The 18,044-nt window shown below is 34.4% G+C and overlaps 1 protein-coding gene across 4 annotated transcripts in view; it reads left to right on the top strand.

Moving 5' to 3' along the window:
* Positions 1 to 18,044, top strand: part of LOC103555466 (E3 ubiquitin-protein ligase ARIH1) — a 188,513-nt gene that overhangs the window by 44,886 nt on the left and 125,583 nt on the right. For all 4 annotated transcript variants that reach the window (XR_011527008.1, XM_070575522.1, XM_070575532.1 and 1 more), the window contains one exon: positions 1,440 to 1,507. Coding sequence is in view for 3 of the 4 variants with exons in the window: in XM_070575522.1 (XP_070431623.1) it covers positions 1,440 to 1,507 (68 nt within the window). In the remaining variant the exon portion in view is untranslated. The remainder of the gene's footprint in view (positions 1 to 1,439; positions 1,508 to 18,044) is intronic.

The raw sequence follows: 18,044 nt of genomic DNA, 5'->3' as shown, positions 1-18,044 counted from the left end.
AATATTTTTCCCCAAGCACTCTGGGTAGTGGCAGAGAATGTAGTATATTGGGTACCACCAAGTTACAGCCTCACAATTCTAGTAGATACTACTAGAGTTAATTCCCCCAAATGATAGCGGTATTGCCCTTATTTTACATATGACTAAATCTAAGTGACTAACTATTTCAATTGTAGGCAAATGCTATTGTGAAAATCTATTACCAAATTCAGAGTTTTTGTTTGTTTTTTAAATAAATTGTTGAGTCGCATTTCTAGGGGATAGCTGGACACAACAGTGTCTAAATATTCTTTACAAATAAACATAACTTAGGATCAGTTAAGAGACTTCTTTTCACATATTAGCTCTTATAGATTGGTGTCTTGTTTCTGGAGTGCTGTGTTAAAGGAAGATTCTTACGGGAGTCTGGGTCCGAGAAGTAAGGAGTACCTAGATGGATTAGCAAAATGTACCTGGAGTGGGTGGATGAGAGTTATCCTGTCTGCATTTTTTGACTTTTTTGGAGGATATAAATGTATGAATTTTTCTGTGACAAATGGTATTATTGAGAATAATTGATAGAGATTTCTTTCATGACATTATTTTTATAGAGAATTACTTTTAAACTAAATCTGTTGTTAACTAATACTGTGGTCTAACTATGGTGAAATAAAAGTTGTTTTATGTATGGAGACTTTTTTTGAAATATTTAATGTAATAAAATTATACATGAAATAAAATAAGCAGTTTTGAGTTCCACTTCTGACATTGTAACTAGCTCTAGTATCGTTGAATGAGTTAGGCTTAGTCCATCTCTTAGACTTGATTGCATTTTAAGTTCACATTCTGTACCCAAATATTAAGCTCACTAGTTTCATGGGAAATGGAAATATTTGTGACAGCATTGAATAACAGGGCAGTAAACTTTGGGTGTATTTCGTGGTGTTAACCTTTGTTCTTAGAAATGAAATAGCAACCTAAGATTATATTTTATAAATTATTACACAGTACAGATATTTTTCATTTTCATTAAATATCTCTGAAGGAGCTTCTGACTTAAAACTAGTTTGGACTCGTTTGAACCATTCAGTACATAAGATGGTGGAAATTTTATTGATTAACGGTATTCCGATGTGGCAGTCTGTTTAATCTTTATTGCAAAAAAGTTAATTTTAATTAGTGCTTGATATAATACAGCAATTTTTCATTTAATTTCTTTTTGGCTTATTTTGAATTCTGCTTTAGGATCCCATAGAAACATGAGACATTAGTGTGGCAAGCTTTTTAAATAGTCTTGACCTTATAATTAAAATTTTCTGTTTTCTTAGAGGAATAAAGGAGTATCTTAGGAAAGGAAATTTGGGTGGGGTGTTATAGAAATTTAAATTCAACCTAAAAATGCACTAAATGTCAATAAGTGCTGTTACCTTAAAATGACTTTTTTTCCCCCCCTTCTTTAGAATCCAGCAACTATCACAAGAATACTCCTTAGCCACTTCAATTGGGATAAAGAGAAGCTAATGGAAAGGTAAGGAACTCTGTTGTCAGCTTTGTACTTAGAAGTAACACAGCCTCTGAACTGAATTTACAAAAAGCAAGTAAGGAATTGATTTATATGCCAGTATGTGAAGAAACCAATGTGCAAGTAGTATCTGCGTTAATTTCTTGTATCCCTCATCTATAATTGTGCAGTAAACTTAGTGTTAAGGGAACGGGCTTAATGTTTCTTATTTTACTTTGGTGATGAGGTCGGGGGGCTCTACTTTAGTATCTTCTACAATATAACCTCTTAAGTACCAAGAACTAAAAGTAGGTTAAAAAAAAAGTGCTTGATACTTTCTTGGAAGACGTGAGAAAGTTATTCCTTTAATTGCTTAAAAATTTCTTGCCCATAAACTTTTAAATCTTATGTTAGGCATATTAATAACATTTATTCACTAAAAACAAAATTAAAAAGTTGCTCAGGCAATCCTGGCCACCAAAACAGCTGCTGAGACTTGTTCTCTGGCTTCAGTGCAGGATTGTATTCTGTTGGGTGTTTTTTATATTTTCTCTTTGAAAATGTTTCTAGTTCTAACAGAGAAGAAATTACTGGGACTGGAGGATGACAGTATTAATGCCATTCTTAATCTTTTTCTCTTCCTTAGATTGGAAGTTTGGAGCACTTGTTAAGGTGGTTAGGGTGACAGCCTGTATTTAGATCTTTCAGCCTAAAATTAGCAATCCTAATTTTAATAAAAAATGACAACTAGTTTTTGTTGGCAACCGAGACCCCAAATATTATGAGAAACAAGTGGAAAATATTTCCCATTTGATTTTAAAATTGAAAGCACTTGTAAAACAGATTGTAATAATACCAAGAATATTACCCAATTTCTCACACCTTGCACCCCAACTACAACTTGATATTAACAATAATAGTTATCAATTATTCAGCCCTTTGTGTCAGGCATTATTTCATTTTATCTTCCTGATAGTTTTATGGGGCTAGAAACTATTATCCTCATTTAAGGCTTGGAGCTTAATGTATTTATCTCAGTCACAGGGAGTTAGCACTCAAACTCAGGTTTGTTGGACTTTTAAGTTTATGTTCTTAAACGTGTACTATCCAGCTTTCCTGGGGTTCATGAAGAATAAAATGCTCCTTGACTAGTGTGATTTGTTTTTCCCCTCATGAACCTGACCATCTTTTTGAAGTCAGTAATAGTTCTTAATTTTGGTAACATTTGTTTTCAGACTTATTTTATGACACCTCTGTTAGACGAAGGAGTTTTCATTGTTTACATCTGTTACTTTTCTAGCGAACTAGACTTATTTCCAATTTGTTTCTTATTAATGTATTTCTTCAAAGGCGTTCTGAATTTTGTCCTGTAACTGTTGACACTGCTGAAAGTGTTTTTCAATTAAATACTTAAGAGTGGTAAGTTTGAATTAAAAAATAAACGGCTTCTGGGAAACTTCTGTGTGCGAATTTTCAGTTTCTCCTTGTAATTTCAGTTTTTTTATATATTCTGAGGATGTGTTAGTAGGTACCTATAAGTCTTTAAATAATATTTTTTAAATCAATATGTAATATCTTTTTGTCTCATTTAATGAGTTTCACATTATATCCTATGTTGTCTGGTATTAGCACTGCTGTACTTTATTTTATAAGTACTAATATATTTAGATTTAACTAATGCTATTGTAAGTTGTGCTTTAAATTTATCATATTTTCTATTTGGTTATTTTGTTGGCTTGATCAAGTCCCGTCCCCCTCACCCCCCGTAATTTCAAAGTTATGTATTTTATTTCAGCTTTTTTAGTGGTCACCCTTACAATTTGTATGTGCATACGTGAAACTGTAATTTTATTACAATATTTATGTCCATGCCCTGCACAAGACAAAAACTGTAGCATACTTTTCTGTCCTTTCCTCTTCTCCTCTCACCTTGGTAAGTTGATAATATTTGAATTTTTCATTTTTTTTCCTGCTTTTTCTCCCCAAATTCCCCAAGTATATAGTTTTATATTTTGTTTAGTTGTGAGTCCTTCTAGTTGTGGCATGTGGGATGCCACCTCAACGTGGTCTGACGAGTGGTGCCATGTCCACGCCCAGGATCTGAACTGGTGAAACCCTGGGCCGCCAAAGTGGAGTGCACGAACTTAACCACTCGGCCACGTGGCCGGCCCCATGAATTTTTCATGTTTTATTAAGCATTTTTGCTATCAGTATATTTACTTTTCTTTTTTTGCGATTTGTTTCTTGCATACCACCAAAAAATCTTGCATTTGTTTTCTCCAAATTTACCTGTTTTCTTCTAGAATATATTCTTTAGTCATTTAAGTCATTTCATATGTGATACATTTTGAGTGCTCTAAGAGAAATCCTTAATATTCTGAAATATTGGGATGGGTTTTGAAAACAGCAGGTTGGGTCTTTTAAGTCTGAGGACTCATGTTTTTGGTTTTGGGGAATTCTTAACTGTTATTTCTTCAATATTACCTTTTTTCCGTTCTCTTGATGCTTTCTGGAATTCCTGTTAGTCATATGTTGAAACTTGTGGATCTCTTTCCTAAGTCTTTTAACTTTTTTTAAAATGCTTCTTTCATGCTTATCATCTTTGTCTTTCTACTCTGGTCTGTGAAAGGTCCTCAGGTTTACCGTTAATTCACCAAGTTTCTTTTCTTTCTGCATCCATTGTGCTATTTAGCCCTCTTTTTTTTAAAGATTGGCACCTGAGCTAACATCTGTTGCTAGTCTTTTTTTTCTTCTTCTTCTTCTGCTTCTTCCCAAAGCCCCCCAGTACATAGTTGTACACTCTAGTTCTAGGTCCTTCTGGTTGTGCTATGTGGGACGCCGCCTCAGCAGGGCCTCGTGAGCTCTGCCATGTCCGCGCCCAGGATCCTAATCGGTGAAACCCTGGGCCGCTGAAGCCGAGCGCACAAACTTAACCACTCAGCCCTGAGGCCGGCCCCTTAGGCATCTTGAATTATTTCAACAGTATCCAACTTTGTCATTTTAGTAATTTTATTCTTGTTTTGTGAATGCTGTCTCTTTGTTATCTCTCTTGGCATATAACTATTCTTACACTACCTTTTTTTTCTGGACTGTTTATCAAGAAATAAACAGGATTTAAAATATGTGTTGGTATTTGGTACCCTTCACGGTATATTATTTTCAAATTGGTCACATTCTAGGCTATAATAAATTCCAAGAAAAATTGCTATACATTCTATTTTCATACTTCCAGATAACCCTTAGAATCCAAAAATGAAATTATTTTAATAACCAGAATTAAGTAATGAGAATACAAATGTTGGATGTGGCTGAAGAGGTACAGGGATATTTACAGTCTTAGTATCTTTAAGAAAAAGAAGAGGTAGAGAACAAACTAAGCCTTTCAACTAGGAAGTTAGAAAAATAAACCCAAAGAGAAAAGAATAGGTATTTTAAGATAAAAGCAACATAATGAAATAGAGAACAAAAATAAATAAATGAAACAAAAAGAGATTTTGAAATGGCTTTTTTTTTTTGCTGGGAAAGATTTGCCCTGAGCTAACATCTTTGCCAATCTTCTTCTCTCTGTTTTTTTTCTCCACAAACCCCATTGTATATTCTAGTTGTAAGTCCTTCTAGTTCTTCTACATGGGCTGCTTCCACAGCATGGCCACTGACATACGAGTAGTGTGTTTCCATGCCCAGGAACCGAACCTGGGCCGCCAAAGCAGAGCACACAAAACTTTAACCGCTAGGCCATCCAGACTGGCTCTTGAAATGGATTTTTAAAGGGGGCAGTATCAAGAGAATGAGAAGACAAGCCACAGACTGGGAGAAAATATTTGCAAAAGATATCTGATTAAGGACTGTTATCCAAAATATACAAAGAACTCTTAAAACTGGAAACAACCCAATTGAAAAGTGGGCAAAAACCTGAACAGACACTTCACCAAAGAAGATATACAGATGTCAAATAAGCATATGAAGAGATAATCAAATGATTTATCCTTAGGGCATTGCTAATTAAAACAAAATATCACTGTACACCTATTAGAATGGCCAAAATCCAAAACACTAACACCATCACGTACTGATGAGGATGTGGAACAACAGGAACTCTCATTCATTGCTGGTGGGGATGCAAAATGGTACAGCCACTTTGCTTCCAGTTTGGCAGCTTCTTAGGAAACTAAACATACTCTTAGCATATGATCCAGCAGTCATGCTTCTTGGTATTACCCAAATGAGTTGAAAACTTACATTCATACTGAAACCTGCGCATGGATGCTCAGAGCGTCTTTATTCATAATTGCTAAAACTTGGAAGCAATCAAGATGTCCTTCAGTAGGTGAATGGATGAATAAACTGTAGTATATCCAGACAATCGAATATTATTTAGTGCTAAAAAGAAATGAGCTATCAAGGCATGAAAAGACATGGAGGGACCTTAAATGCATATTACTAAGTGAGGAAGCCAATATGAAAAGGCTACATACTATATGATATTCTGGAAAAGGTAAAACTACGGAGACAGTAAAAATATCAGTGGTTGCCAGGGGTTAGGGAGAGGGAAGGATGAATATGTTGAGCAAAAGGATTTTTAGGGTGGTAAAACTATTCTGTATGAAACTGTTGTCGTGGATATATGTCACTATGCATTTGTCTGAACCCATAGAATGTAGAACACCAAAAGTAAACCCTAATGTAGGTTCACTGATTGTGTCAAATGTACCACTCTGATAGGAGATGTTGATAGTGGGGGAGGTTGTGTGTGTGTGGGAGCAAGGTGTATATGGGAGTGCTCTGTACTTCCTGCTCATTTTGCTCTGAGCTTAAAATTGCTCTAAAAAAAGCAAAGTTTATTTTGGAAAAAGGGGAAAATAAATTGGCAAATGTGATGGGGGTAGGGAGAAAGGGCACAAATAAACAACACTGAGAATAATGCGTAATTACAGATAGGAAAAATATTTCAAAATTATAAATGAATACTGTCTACCACTTTTACCAATACATTTGAAAGCTTAGAAATGGAGATTACCTAAATTGTCCCCTAAGAAATTGTTGAAAAATAACCATGGCAAAATGTAGTAAATATACTAAAAGGTCTCTCTCCTTACCTTAAAAGTAGTAGAAGATTTTATGGGCAAGTTCTATCTAATAAGCCTTCAAGGAACTGCCAGTTCCTACTGAAAATAATTTCACAATGTAGAAAAAGTTAGGACATCATTAGTTCATGTTAGCCAAATCGGAATAACCCTGGTTACAAAATTTGACAAATCATAAGAAAACCATCTTTATTAGGAACACAGCTGTTGAATTCATAAATAAAATAAAACTTAGCTGAATTGAAAGACTTAATGATCTAGTAGGATTTCTCCTAGGAATGTGAGAATAGGTCACCATTGTGAAAAAACTCATCTATACCATTTACTACTTTAATAGGTTATGAAGAGGAACCAAAAAGTAATTATAATAAATGCTAGTAATGTATTTAATAATGTTGTGCATTTACCCATGGTTTAGAAAAAATTTTTTTTAGTTAACTAAGAAGGTAATTTCTCAGCTTAATAAAGGGTATCAACTAATAATATTCTAGAGGAAAATTGTACTTAATTTTAAAACATTACAAGCATGCCCATTAAAATCAGAGTTACTGGCTATCACCACCGTTTAAATGTATTGGAAGTTCTGATAAATAATACATGGAAAATTAAATAAGTGATATAAAGATTGTTTTGGAGATGGGAGGATTATGAATTATTTTAGATTCTTCTTTATACTTTTATGTATTCTTTGAATTTTCCTCAATCACAGAAAAGCTTTATAATAACAAAATGCCTGTTTAATTAAGAAAATAAGCACTTATTTGAAATGAAAACACTTTCATAAAGGGAAAAAAAGGAGAAATTTTATGAGGAAATGTAACCATCTACCCAGGAAACCCAAGAGAACCAATGATAAACTATTAAAGTAGTTGTACATTAGAATCACCTGAGAACTTAAAAAATACCAATACCCAGGCCCCTTTTCATCCCCCCACATCCTTGGAATATGAAAAGTAACACAGAATTTAAGGAGGCTTAGCTTCAGTGACAACGCAACTCCCAATTCTTGAGTATAAAAATGAAGATTGCCCCTATGATAATTTTGTAATTATTTGGGATCCCAGGAATCACAAGAAAAGGTAGACAATATGGCCAATAAATTTTGTTGTATGGGCTTTAAAAAACATCTTACTTTCCCATTGGTAACACAGAATTTATTCAAGTATCATTTGTTCATTTTGACATACTTAAAGATAAATCTTACCCTAGTCAAAATTGTGAAATATCTCCATTTTCATCCTCTCTTTGCTTTCTTTTCTCATTTCCAAAGCATGTTGGTGTTTCTTCTCTCTCATTCATTAGTGAGCTGTAGTCCCTGCCCTGGAGGAGGAGCTCATGGTCCAGTGAAGGCAATAGAGGTAGAAATAGATTCTTGCCAATAATTTCTCTTATTTGCTCCTGGACTTCTAGTCCATAGTTTAAACAAATTTGTCCTGACACTAAAAATGAGCAGTGTATTCTTTTTAAAAATACATTTTGATGAAAGTGGAGACGGGCTAGTGGAGAAGGGACCATTTTAACTTTTGGTCTCTTATTTCTCATAGCAGCTTTCCAGACCGTTGCTATTTTCTTTCTTATGCAGCCTTCTGCTTTTTTACTCTGTATGTTAATTTCTCTTCTGTTTTACAAATTAAATAGAATTTTCTCTATTTGCTAGATTCCTTCTCATCCTCCTCCAGATGAAGCAAAACAGAGCAAATCAGAGAATCAGAAGTGCAGCAACAACTCTATCTGTCCTTCTACTTCTTTTAAGGCCAGTCTTTCCTTTTGGGCTTTGATCCTATCATAATTTTTGTGGGATGTTGCTTCCATTATTTCATCTATCATACCTTGAACCTTCTCCTCCTTTCCTGGTATATCAGTCAGGGTTTTTAGTTATAAAGGAACTTTAAGAGGTTAAGAGAAAAAGACATTAGATTGAGAATCAGGCATGAAGTCTGTGCATCCAGGAAAATGCCAAAATCACGGTGTCAAACTATTTTAGTGGCAGCACTGTTGCTGCTGACATTGGATACAGGCATCACAGCTCATATAATCAGATATTGGGCATGTGATACCACAAGTAACATTTCTACTTTTGGAGTCTCTGAAAGCTGGACATCTCCTTAGCCTTTTGATGGAATGAATTGCTCGTTGAGCCTTCTTCAAGTATTATGCTTTTTATAAACTCTAGATCACCGTGAATCCTCCCAGCAGGAGAGACTGGGAAAGTGAGTTGTTCCTTCTTCCCTTTCTTCTTATGACAAGACAAGACTTTTTAAAAATCCAGCTTCTCTGCTTTTCTGGCATCTTCTCTTTATTTCTGTTCTTATGTTACTCCTTAGTTGTACGAAGCTTTTAAGGTGGTCAACAAATTTCATTTTTGTGTCACCTCAACTTTGCCTGTGTTGTTTTGTCTGACATTGGGCTTCTGTGGGTATCGGTGTAGGCTGTTAGCTGCACATTTCTAGGGAATACCTTGGGAATTGTACTGTCATTGGCCTATGCATGGCGTGCTTTCCTTATTGTCCTTTTTCCTAGTTGTCCTTCAAAACCCAACTTCAGCTTTACTTCTAAGATGGCTGTCTTATTTGTCAAGACAGTTAATCACTCCTTCCTTTCACCTTAATATGTATTTGATTTAATATTTCACTTCTGTTAGAGTTCTTTGTGCAGAAACTGTCTTATTCTTTTTTCATTCCTAGTCCATAACACAACTTATAATTTATAGTCAGTGTTTAGTAAATACTTTAATTAAATTCAGCCATTTCTAGATTTTCTTTTCTGTAGTAGAACTTTCATTGAAATTATGATGTGCATGTAAATCAGATTTCGGTTGGACAGGAGTTAAGAGACAAAATCCCCCAAATCAATCTCCTTTAGAGTTGGTAACAAGTGGAAAGTCAGTATTTTCTCTCCTGCAATACCGATTTTTTTCCTTACAGGTTTGTTTTAATAAATTTTAAAAACTCATTTTAGTTGATAGTATGTAAGGTGGGTGTTAACAAGTTAACTAGCATGTTTGAGGTAAGGGGAAATATAGGTGGTTGATGACTCGCTACTTTTAATGGACAGGTACAATCAAAGGGTTTTGTAGACTGATTTCAATCTTTCTTAGACTATGTTGCAAATAGCTTTCCACTTTTCATTCTAATGAAGCATTAATACTCATTTGGTGAATAGGTACTAGAGTTAGCACTTGTATGTTATGATAGTATAGATCTTTTAGCCACGTTAGTAATAATATATTGTTTCACAATTAACTTCTGAGATGTGAAAGCAAGTTAGGTTTATTAGAAACCTGGCTTTCATGATGGCATTCATTACTCTTCTTCTGCAGATTAGTGTTTTTTTTCCTATTTAAATAATTCAGGTATTATTGGGGAACGATGTATGAAAAGCTGCAAATGTATCATCTTATTATACTTTAGTGGTTAAGAATGTGAGATCTCTGCTTCATCACCTATTAGCTGTAAGAACTGGAGCAATTTTCTCTCGTAGTTACCTCATCTGAAGTTATTTTCCTTTTATCCATTCTGTTGTCCCTAGCCTCCCTGCTATCTCACTACGTAAATTTCAAGATTTTTTTTTTTGCCACGGAAGATTTGCACTGAGCTAACGTCTGTCACTAATCTTCCTCTTTTTTGTTTGAGGAGGATTCACCCTCAGCTAACATCCATGCCAGTCTTCCTCCATTTTGTATGTGGGTTGCTGTCACAGCATGGCTGCCAATGAGTGATATAGGACTGAACCCAGGCTGCTGAAGCAGAGCATGCCAAACTTAACTGCTAGGCAGTGGGGCTGGCCCCAAGAATGTTTTTGAATATCAGCTGTGTGTACAACATTAAGCAGAGGTTTGGTGATGAAGAAGTACACACAACAGTGTGCACAGTTTTTACCCCCAGTGTACTTAAAGAGTTATGTGACTACGTAAAAGATTGTTTCTGATTTAGGTGGGAAAGGATTTGTTGATGAGATGGCATTTGATTGAACTTGAAAGGGCAGGAGGTTGTGGGAATGTGGGCATTTCAGGTTCAGAAAGCAAGTGGAGGGGAAAGTTTACAGTAGTGAGATTTAGAGTGGTTGGACTACGTGAAGAAAAGAGGGGAAATGATTGGACAGGTTTAATAGGAAGTACATTATGCAGGATCTTGAATTATAAGCAAATGAATTTGGACTTTTTTTTCTATTAAATAGGAATCCCTTGAGGATTGTTTTATGGAAAAATGTGATGTAGGAGCATTATTTCAGGGAAAAAAATCTAGTAACAATATGAGCTGATTGGAAGCAGGAAAACCATTTGGAAAACTGATTTAATAATCCACGTAAAAGGAAAATGTTGACCTGACTTAGGATGATGACAGCTAATTGAAAGCAGAGTGTAGATGGAAGAGAGGTGAGGTGGAGTTTCAACTAAGAGAAAATATAGCAGACTCTGGGAGACTTCTGGTAATTTAGACTATTCCATCCACTAAGTTCAGTAGAGAAAGCTGGATGAAACATCTTTTAAAAAATCAGTAACAGAAAAGAATTAGTAAAATAAGAATTAGAGGGTTAAGGCCTAAAAGAATCCTAGAGAAATGAGCCAAGCATCCCAGTCTGCCTTTCCCTGGAAGTATATGCTGATCCAGAAGAGGTAGCTGAGAGTCGGAGCTGTGATTTTTGTTGGCCTTTTAGTTAGTAGGGAAAAAAGTTGGGTCTTAGGCCCACAAAGAGTGAGGATTAGGTAAACCAGCTCTTCTAAAGACTAAAGATAGTATTCATATCATCTGGGTAGCCCAAAAAACCTCAAGCCTTGAACTCGGAGCTCTTCTGAAGACTGAACATAGTATTTGTGTCATTTGGGTAGCACAGAAAACTTCAGTCCTTGAACTTGGATTAAGATGGGGCCAGACTGTTAATGTACCCAGGCACTTGACCGAAGCAAATGTAAATCTTTTCTAGGGAAAGAACATTAGGGCCTCAAACTGCTTCCTCAAATTGTTTTTCTAATTAAAACATACTAACTTGGGGCTTCAGGTATTAGAATTGTCGGACCTAGACTAAAATCGATATGCTATCAGCAGGGAACTGGAAAGGATGAGTTGTCATACAGATTTGGAAAAAACACAGAATTTCTATAATTAAGCCAAATAAGTAAAATTAATTCAGGGAATTAGTTTAACAGCAGACTGGACAACGCTAAAGAGAAGTTTAGTATACTACAGGATCAAAACACTATCCAGGATTAAACACATACACTGAAAGATGGAAAATACATAAGCAAAATTAAGAAATATAGAGGATATAATGAGAAGGTCTCATTGAGTTTTAGAAAGAGGAGAGAATGGGGCAGAGGCAATATTTGAATGACTGATAGTCTAACAAGATTGCAATTTTGACTTATATGAAAATTTTCTCATTTCACTTTTTGGTACGATATGAAATTTCAATACCAAAGCATTTTAGATTTTATGAAATATGGTAAAAAGAAATCCACATTTTAAATCATCGTAGTAAAACTACAAAAACAACAGCAAAGATAAAGAGAAAATCATAAAAACAGTAAGATACAAGAAAGATTGCTTTCAAAAAGTCAAAGTCTGTCTATGTATATATATATAGTAGATATAGAGGAAAAATATAGAGAGAAAGTGTATATTATACTTATATTCTTCTAGAGAACAGCTGACTTCTCAACAGCAACAGTGGAAGTGATAATAGGGTGATACCTCAGTAGGTTGAAAGAAAATAAATGCCAACCTAGAATACTGTGTTTATAGAAAACGTATTCATAAACTCGGCTTTTAATTAATATAAATGGCTTTATATTGTACCTGACCTCTGTATTTTTTTAAGCCAGCATTTTGTTTTAGGTTCTCTCAGTGTTGATTGAAGTTTCAAATACTCATAATTGTTACTTAAGCTACCTTTTGAATGTTAAGGGGAAAAATTGTGGAATGCAGCACAAGTTGTGCTGAATGAAGACTGGAGTTTATAACCTTAAATGTATATATAAGGAAAGTAATCAACTAAGCATTTATCTTTAAAATTTCAAGTCATGAGCTAGATGTGTCAAGATAGAAAAAGAGCAACAAAATAAATTCAGAGAAAATATGAGGAAAAATAACAGAGTAGAATTCGATAACATAGAAGAGAAACATGCAATAGAGGGAATCAGGAAGCCAAAAGATGATTTTTTTTTTAAGACTGATAACATTGACACAGTGGTGAGATTAATCAAGAAAAAAAAGAAGGCACAAATAATTAGTATCAGGAATGAAAAAAAAAGTCACTTTGAATCCTGCGGATATTAAAACAACAAACAAAATTTATAAGATACTGTAGGTAAGTATGTCAGAATTTGAAATTTTGCACAACACCGATAAGTTCTTAGAAATTTTCAATTTACAAAAATTAACAGAAAGAAAACTTGTATGGGGGTATAGCTATAAGGTGAAATTTTCTATAAAGAAAAGTGTGAGTTCAGATGGATATACTGGAAAGTTCTACCAACATCTAATGAGACAGTAACTCCAGCCTTTTACTCTCTACCTTATATTCTTTTAGAAAGCAAAAAAAGAGGATTCCTTTACCTTCATGAAGCTATCACAATGTTGATACCAAAACCTACAGAAAAATTACTTACCAGTTTCTTTCATGTGTGTAGATGCAAACAAAGAAACAAAAAACTCCAAAATATTTGCAGGTTGAATATGGAAAGGATGATACCTCAGCATGGCCAACTCAGATTTAACCCAGGAATGCTAGGTTGGTTTAACCTGAAACAATTCAGTATGATTGGTCACTTGAACAAATTAATGAGCAAATATTTCAGTAGATGCAAAGGAGCAGTTGCTAAAAATCAGTGATCGTTTATGATTTTAAAAAGAAACGATTAGCAAACTAGGCACAAAAGAGAACTTTCTTAATCTAATAAATCTATAAAAACATCTGTAGGAGATAGGATAGTTCGTGATGAAATGCTGGAAAGGTTTCCCTTTTAGATGGAGTTCTAGACATGGATATCTGTTATCTTTACTTCTGTTCAATGTTATGCTGAAGATGTTCCTAAACCAGTAGTATACCAAACAAGAAAAATAAGGTATAATGGTTGTAAGGGAGATGCCAAATAGTATTCACTGATGATAGGAATTGTGTATGTAGAAAATGGAAAGGAGTCTACAGATAAGTTGTTAAAATAAAGAAATATAAAAATAAATTTTATTATCTTTTTCTCTTAGCATTTACATGCGTATCTAGGACTGGATACCTAGGACTGGAATTACTGGGTCAGAGATATGCATGTAAATGCTAAGAGAAAAAGATAATAAAATTTATTTTTATATTTCTTTATTTTAACAACTTATCTGTAGACTCCTTTCAATTTTCTGTGTACACAATTCATATCAGTAGAAAGAAATATGCACATCTGAATTGAAAGTCACATATAAGCATGTTCATAGCAGCAGCATTCATAATAGCTCCAACCCATAAACAACCCAAATGTCAATAGATAGATAGATAATTATGGTATATTATATATAATAACTATTGAGCAATTAAAAATAAACTAGAGGTACAAATGACTACATAGATGAGTATTAAAAACCATCATACTGAGTGAAAGGAAGCGAGATCCAAAAGAATACCTATATCCTATATGATTCTGTTTATATGAAATTGAAAAACAGGCACAACTAAGCTATATTGTTTAAGGATGCATATTTAGGTGGTAAAACTCTAAAGAAAAACAAGATAGTGATTATCTCTTGGGGAAAGAGGAACTTGTTACTGAGAAGGGATGTTTGGAGGGTTTCTGAAGTACTAGTTCTAGTTCTTGTCCTGGGTTGTGGTTATATACAGGTGTTTGCTTTATAACAGTTCGTGGGCTGCTCATTTATGTTTATGCACTTTTCTAGAATTGTATTATTTCACAAAGATAATTTTAAAACACAGACATAGGAAAAGGAAGAACCTTAAAAGGGAAGATTCAGCTTGTTTTTTGGACATGTAGGATTAATAGTGCCTTAGGTACCCAAAGGTAAATCTGACATTTTGCAAGATAGTTTTCTCGCTGCCTTCCTGGACTCTAGTAACACATTTGTCCTAAACTTAACTTTGATCATGTCAACTCATTTTATCTACCTTCACTACCCTTGTGGTTTCTGTCACATCAAAGCTATTCTATCTGACTTTTGAAAACTTCCCATATTTTCACTTCATTCTGTATGTCTGTACTTATTCCTCTATGCTCCATTGGGATGCCCTCGACTATTCAGGCCTTAATCTTCTCAAGAATGATAGCTTTGCACAAATTCAGAGAGTATCAGTAATATTTCATTCTGGGGTTGTGCTCTCAGACCCCATGTACAATGCTGTACATCATATATGACTTGTGTTATGCCCCCTGGATATCCTTATTTTCTGAATTCTTACCACATTTACTATTAAGTCATTTTGACTTCTTGAAGAGCAACTGCTGTTTTCTGTGCTTCTCTAGCATTCTCCTTCCACCTCTTGCGTACTTAGCCCGTCATATTGCAAATAGTTGTCCACCTCTTTCCTTCAAAGCAATTAACATTGCTGCTAACTAGCATAATTCCCACATATAGTTGCTTAATCTGTGAGGGAACTATTTAAAATGGATCTTAATTATATACCGCCTTGTATTTTGGTTGCTTATTCTTGGTTTTAGCATAGCTAGATTTTAAACATACTTTGTTTGGTTTATAGGCTCTCAGTATTTACAACCTGAGGACTTCCATTAAATATGTTGGAACACCATTATCAAAATGATAAAAGGATGTTTCTTTTCATGTTCTAGAAGAAACTATTTTTTCTGTTTAATTGAAATCAGATCTGCTATTGCATGAATCACAAGTAGTTTGTTTCATTTTATTTACTAAGTTGGGCTGCTCATGTATAGCAGGAGGAAAAAACCATTGAGCAAAATATAGTTTTAAAAATAATACTGGTTCTTGTCATTTGGGGGCTGTAGTCTCTTTTGAGAAAGTAATAAAAGCTTTGAGGCTTCTCCTGGGTTGGGGGTGGGGGAGAACATGTGCAAATAAGTTATAATATTTTGGATACTGTACAGTCATTGAAGTTCCCAGGGCTTCAGGTTAGGAGAACTTGATGAAATAATCAATCCAGAGAACATGGACAACTACCAGTGAAGATGATACGTGTCTAAGTGTGGGTGGAACACCCGATGAAACCAGCATCTGTGTCTTTTGAAGCCTCTAGTATAGGATTCTCTCTTCCCTATTATGAAGGGAATAGTTGTTAACTTCTTAAAATATCTGACATAGTTTCAGATCTACCTTGAAAGTTCACATGAGAATAAAATCTTATTCTCCAAAAAAGCTTTTTTCATTGGCAATATGTTGATAATGGTTAAAGCTGGATGGTGGGTATGTGAGAGTTCAATTTACTGTTCTTTTGGCTTTTGTATGTTTAAATTTTTCTGTAATAAATAGAGGTGGGAGCCTTTTTGGAAGATGGCTTAGTCTGTTGTGTCTCTTATGATTTTGCTAATTCAAGTCTAGAAAGAGTTATCTTACATCTATTTCATTGTGGTTAGTTTCTTAATACACTTTCATCATGGCTCAGAACCAAAAAGGGTAAGGTATGGGGGAACAAATGACAGAAAGTTTCTCAAAAATTATGCAATAAGATTTTTGTACTGCAATTTGAAAGTACATTATGTAGTAGTTTGTTTGTCAACTGGAGTTTTGCTTAGCAGTAAGCAAGCTCAAGAGATTTTACTGTCATGCTGGTTTTTTATTAGGCTGAGTTTTCCCTGGTAGGGGAAAAATCTTAGAATCTCAAAAAATGTTCTACATTTTCTTTGAAAATACATGATCAGTATGTTTATTTAGCTATAAACCACATAATACATTAATAGTAAAATGGGAATTAAATTTATTTTTTAGATTAGCATAAAAACCCCAAAACTTTTAAAGCAAGTTCTTATAGACTTGTGTAAGTCCTCATTAGATCTTTTTTCTTATGAGGGCCAAAAGTCTTCCTTAGAAAAAGAAATTTTCTATCCCTAAGACTTTAGTTTTAGTTTTCTGGATTTCTGAACTTTAGTAGAGGTTCATATGTGTTCCAGTCATCTGACATTCTGATTTTAGTCCTTGTTTTGAAAGAATACCTTTAAAAAACACAAAAGATGCAGTGAATCTTTTAATTTGTATGAAAGTTTACATTGTACTTGGGGAACCCTTTTTAAATTTAAACTTTTATTGAAGTAATTATAGGTTTTCAAAAGTATAATAGTTTTACAAGGGTTATAAATGAAAAATAGTGCTCCAAACCCTGAGTTCCAGTCTCATTCCCTAGAAGAGAAAGAACTGTTTACTTCAGTATTTAATAACTTGCTTATACTACCATACTGTACTATCTCTACTGGTTCCTTTCTATAGAAAATGAGGATTAAGCTCTGAAACTAATATCTATATTTAAAGACTGGAAAGCTTTCTCTCCTAGTATGTCTACTCTCTTATTCAAAATATTTTGCTATTTTAAAGACTGTTGTTTTCATGTCTAATCTATTATTTTTGCTTTTTATAAATATGATGGCAATTCTTAGTCATCCACGTGATTTAAATGAACTTAATCTATTCCTTTGCTCCTTTGACATTTTTGCTTAAGTATATCTTTTCTAAAAGTGGAAAAAATTACACCATTAGAAGCAAGTTAATGGGGCCAAAGGATAGATAAATGGCAATACCTAGGAGAGATGTTGATGTCACAGATCTTTTCTAGTCCTTTGTCAGAACTATGATTAAGGTATAGAATAATTGTGACTGTTTTGTTGCCGTTGAAATTGAAGTCTGGTACCCATAAAATGCCGCATGACAATGTTGAAACTAAAGTTATTTGGTTATTAAGAAGTAAAATATGTGTATATGCGTGTTTATACATGGATATATATAAAATGTATAATATATTTTAATAAATTTTCATATATGTGTGTGTTTGTTTTGGCTCCTTCTAAGGCTTATAGCAATAGATAGTTGACTTGTTATGAATATGTGATGGGTTGGGGCTGGCCCCATGACCAAGTGGTTAAGGTCGCATGCTCCACTGTGGTGACCCAGGGTTTTGCCAGTTAGGACCCTGGGCAGGGACATGGCACCCCTCATCCAGCCATGCTGAGGTGGCACCTCACATGCCACAGCTAGAAGGACCCACAACTGAAAATATACAACTATGTACCAGGGGGCTTTGGGGAGAAAAAGGAAAAATAACATCTTTAAAAATAAAAAATATGTGATGGGAGCATTAATGAACTATAAGGAGACTGAACTCTGATACCTTAAGAACATAGAGTAGAAAAGCCATGTATAACTTTAAATTAGCTTAACATTTTTGCTTTTCTGATTCTGTTGTGAAAATGAGTACTACTTAGACAGTGGTCTTTTTATGAAGTATGAATCTGTAATGACTTTTAAAATAAACTCCTAATGGCAAAATTAAATATTGAAATGGCAAACAGGGATGCTGCAGTC

The sequence above is a fragment of the Equus przewalskii genome, chromosome 1 (genome assembly GCF_037783145.1).
Source record: "Equus przewalskii isolate Varuska chromosome 1, EquPr2, whole genome shotgun sequence".
Classification (NCBI taxonomy): Eukaryota; Metazoa; Chordata; class Mammalia; order Perissodactyla; family Equidae; genus Equus; species Equus przewalskii.
The sequence above is the reverse complement of the archived record's forward strand: the minus strand, read 5'-3'. Positions and strand labels throughout refer to the sequence as shown.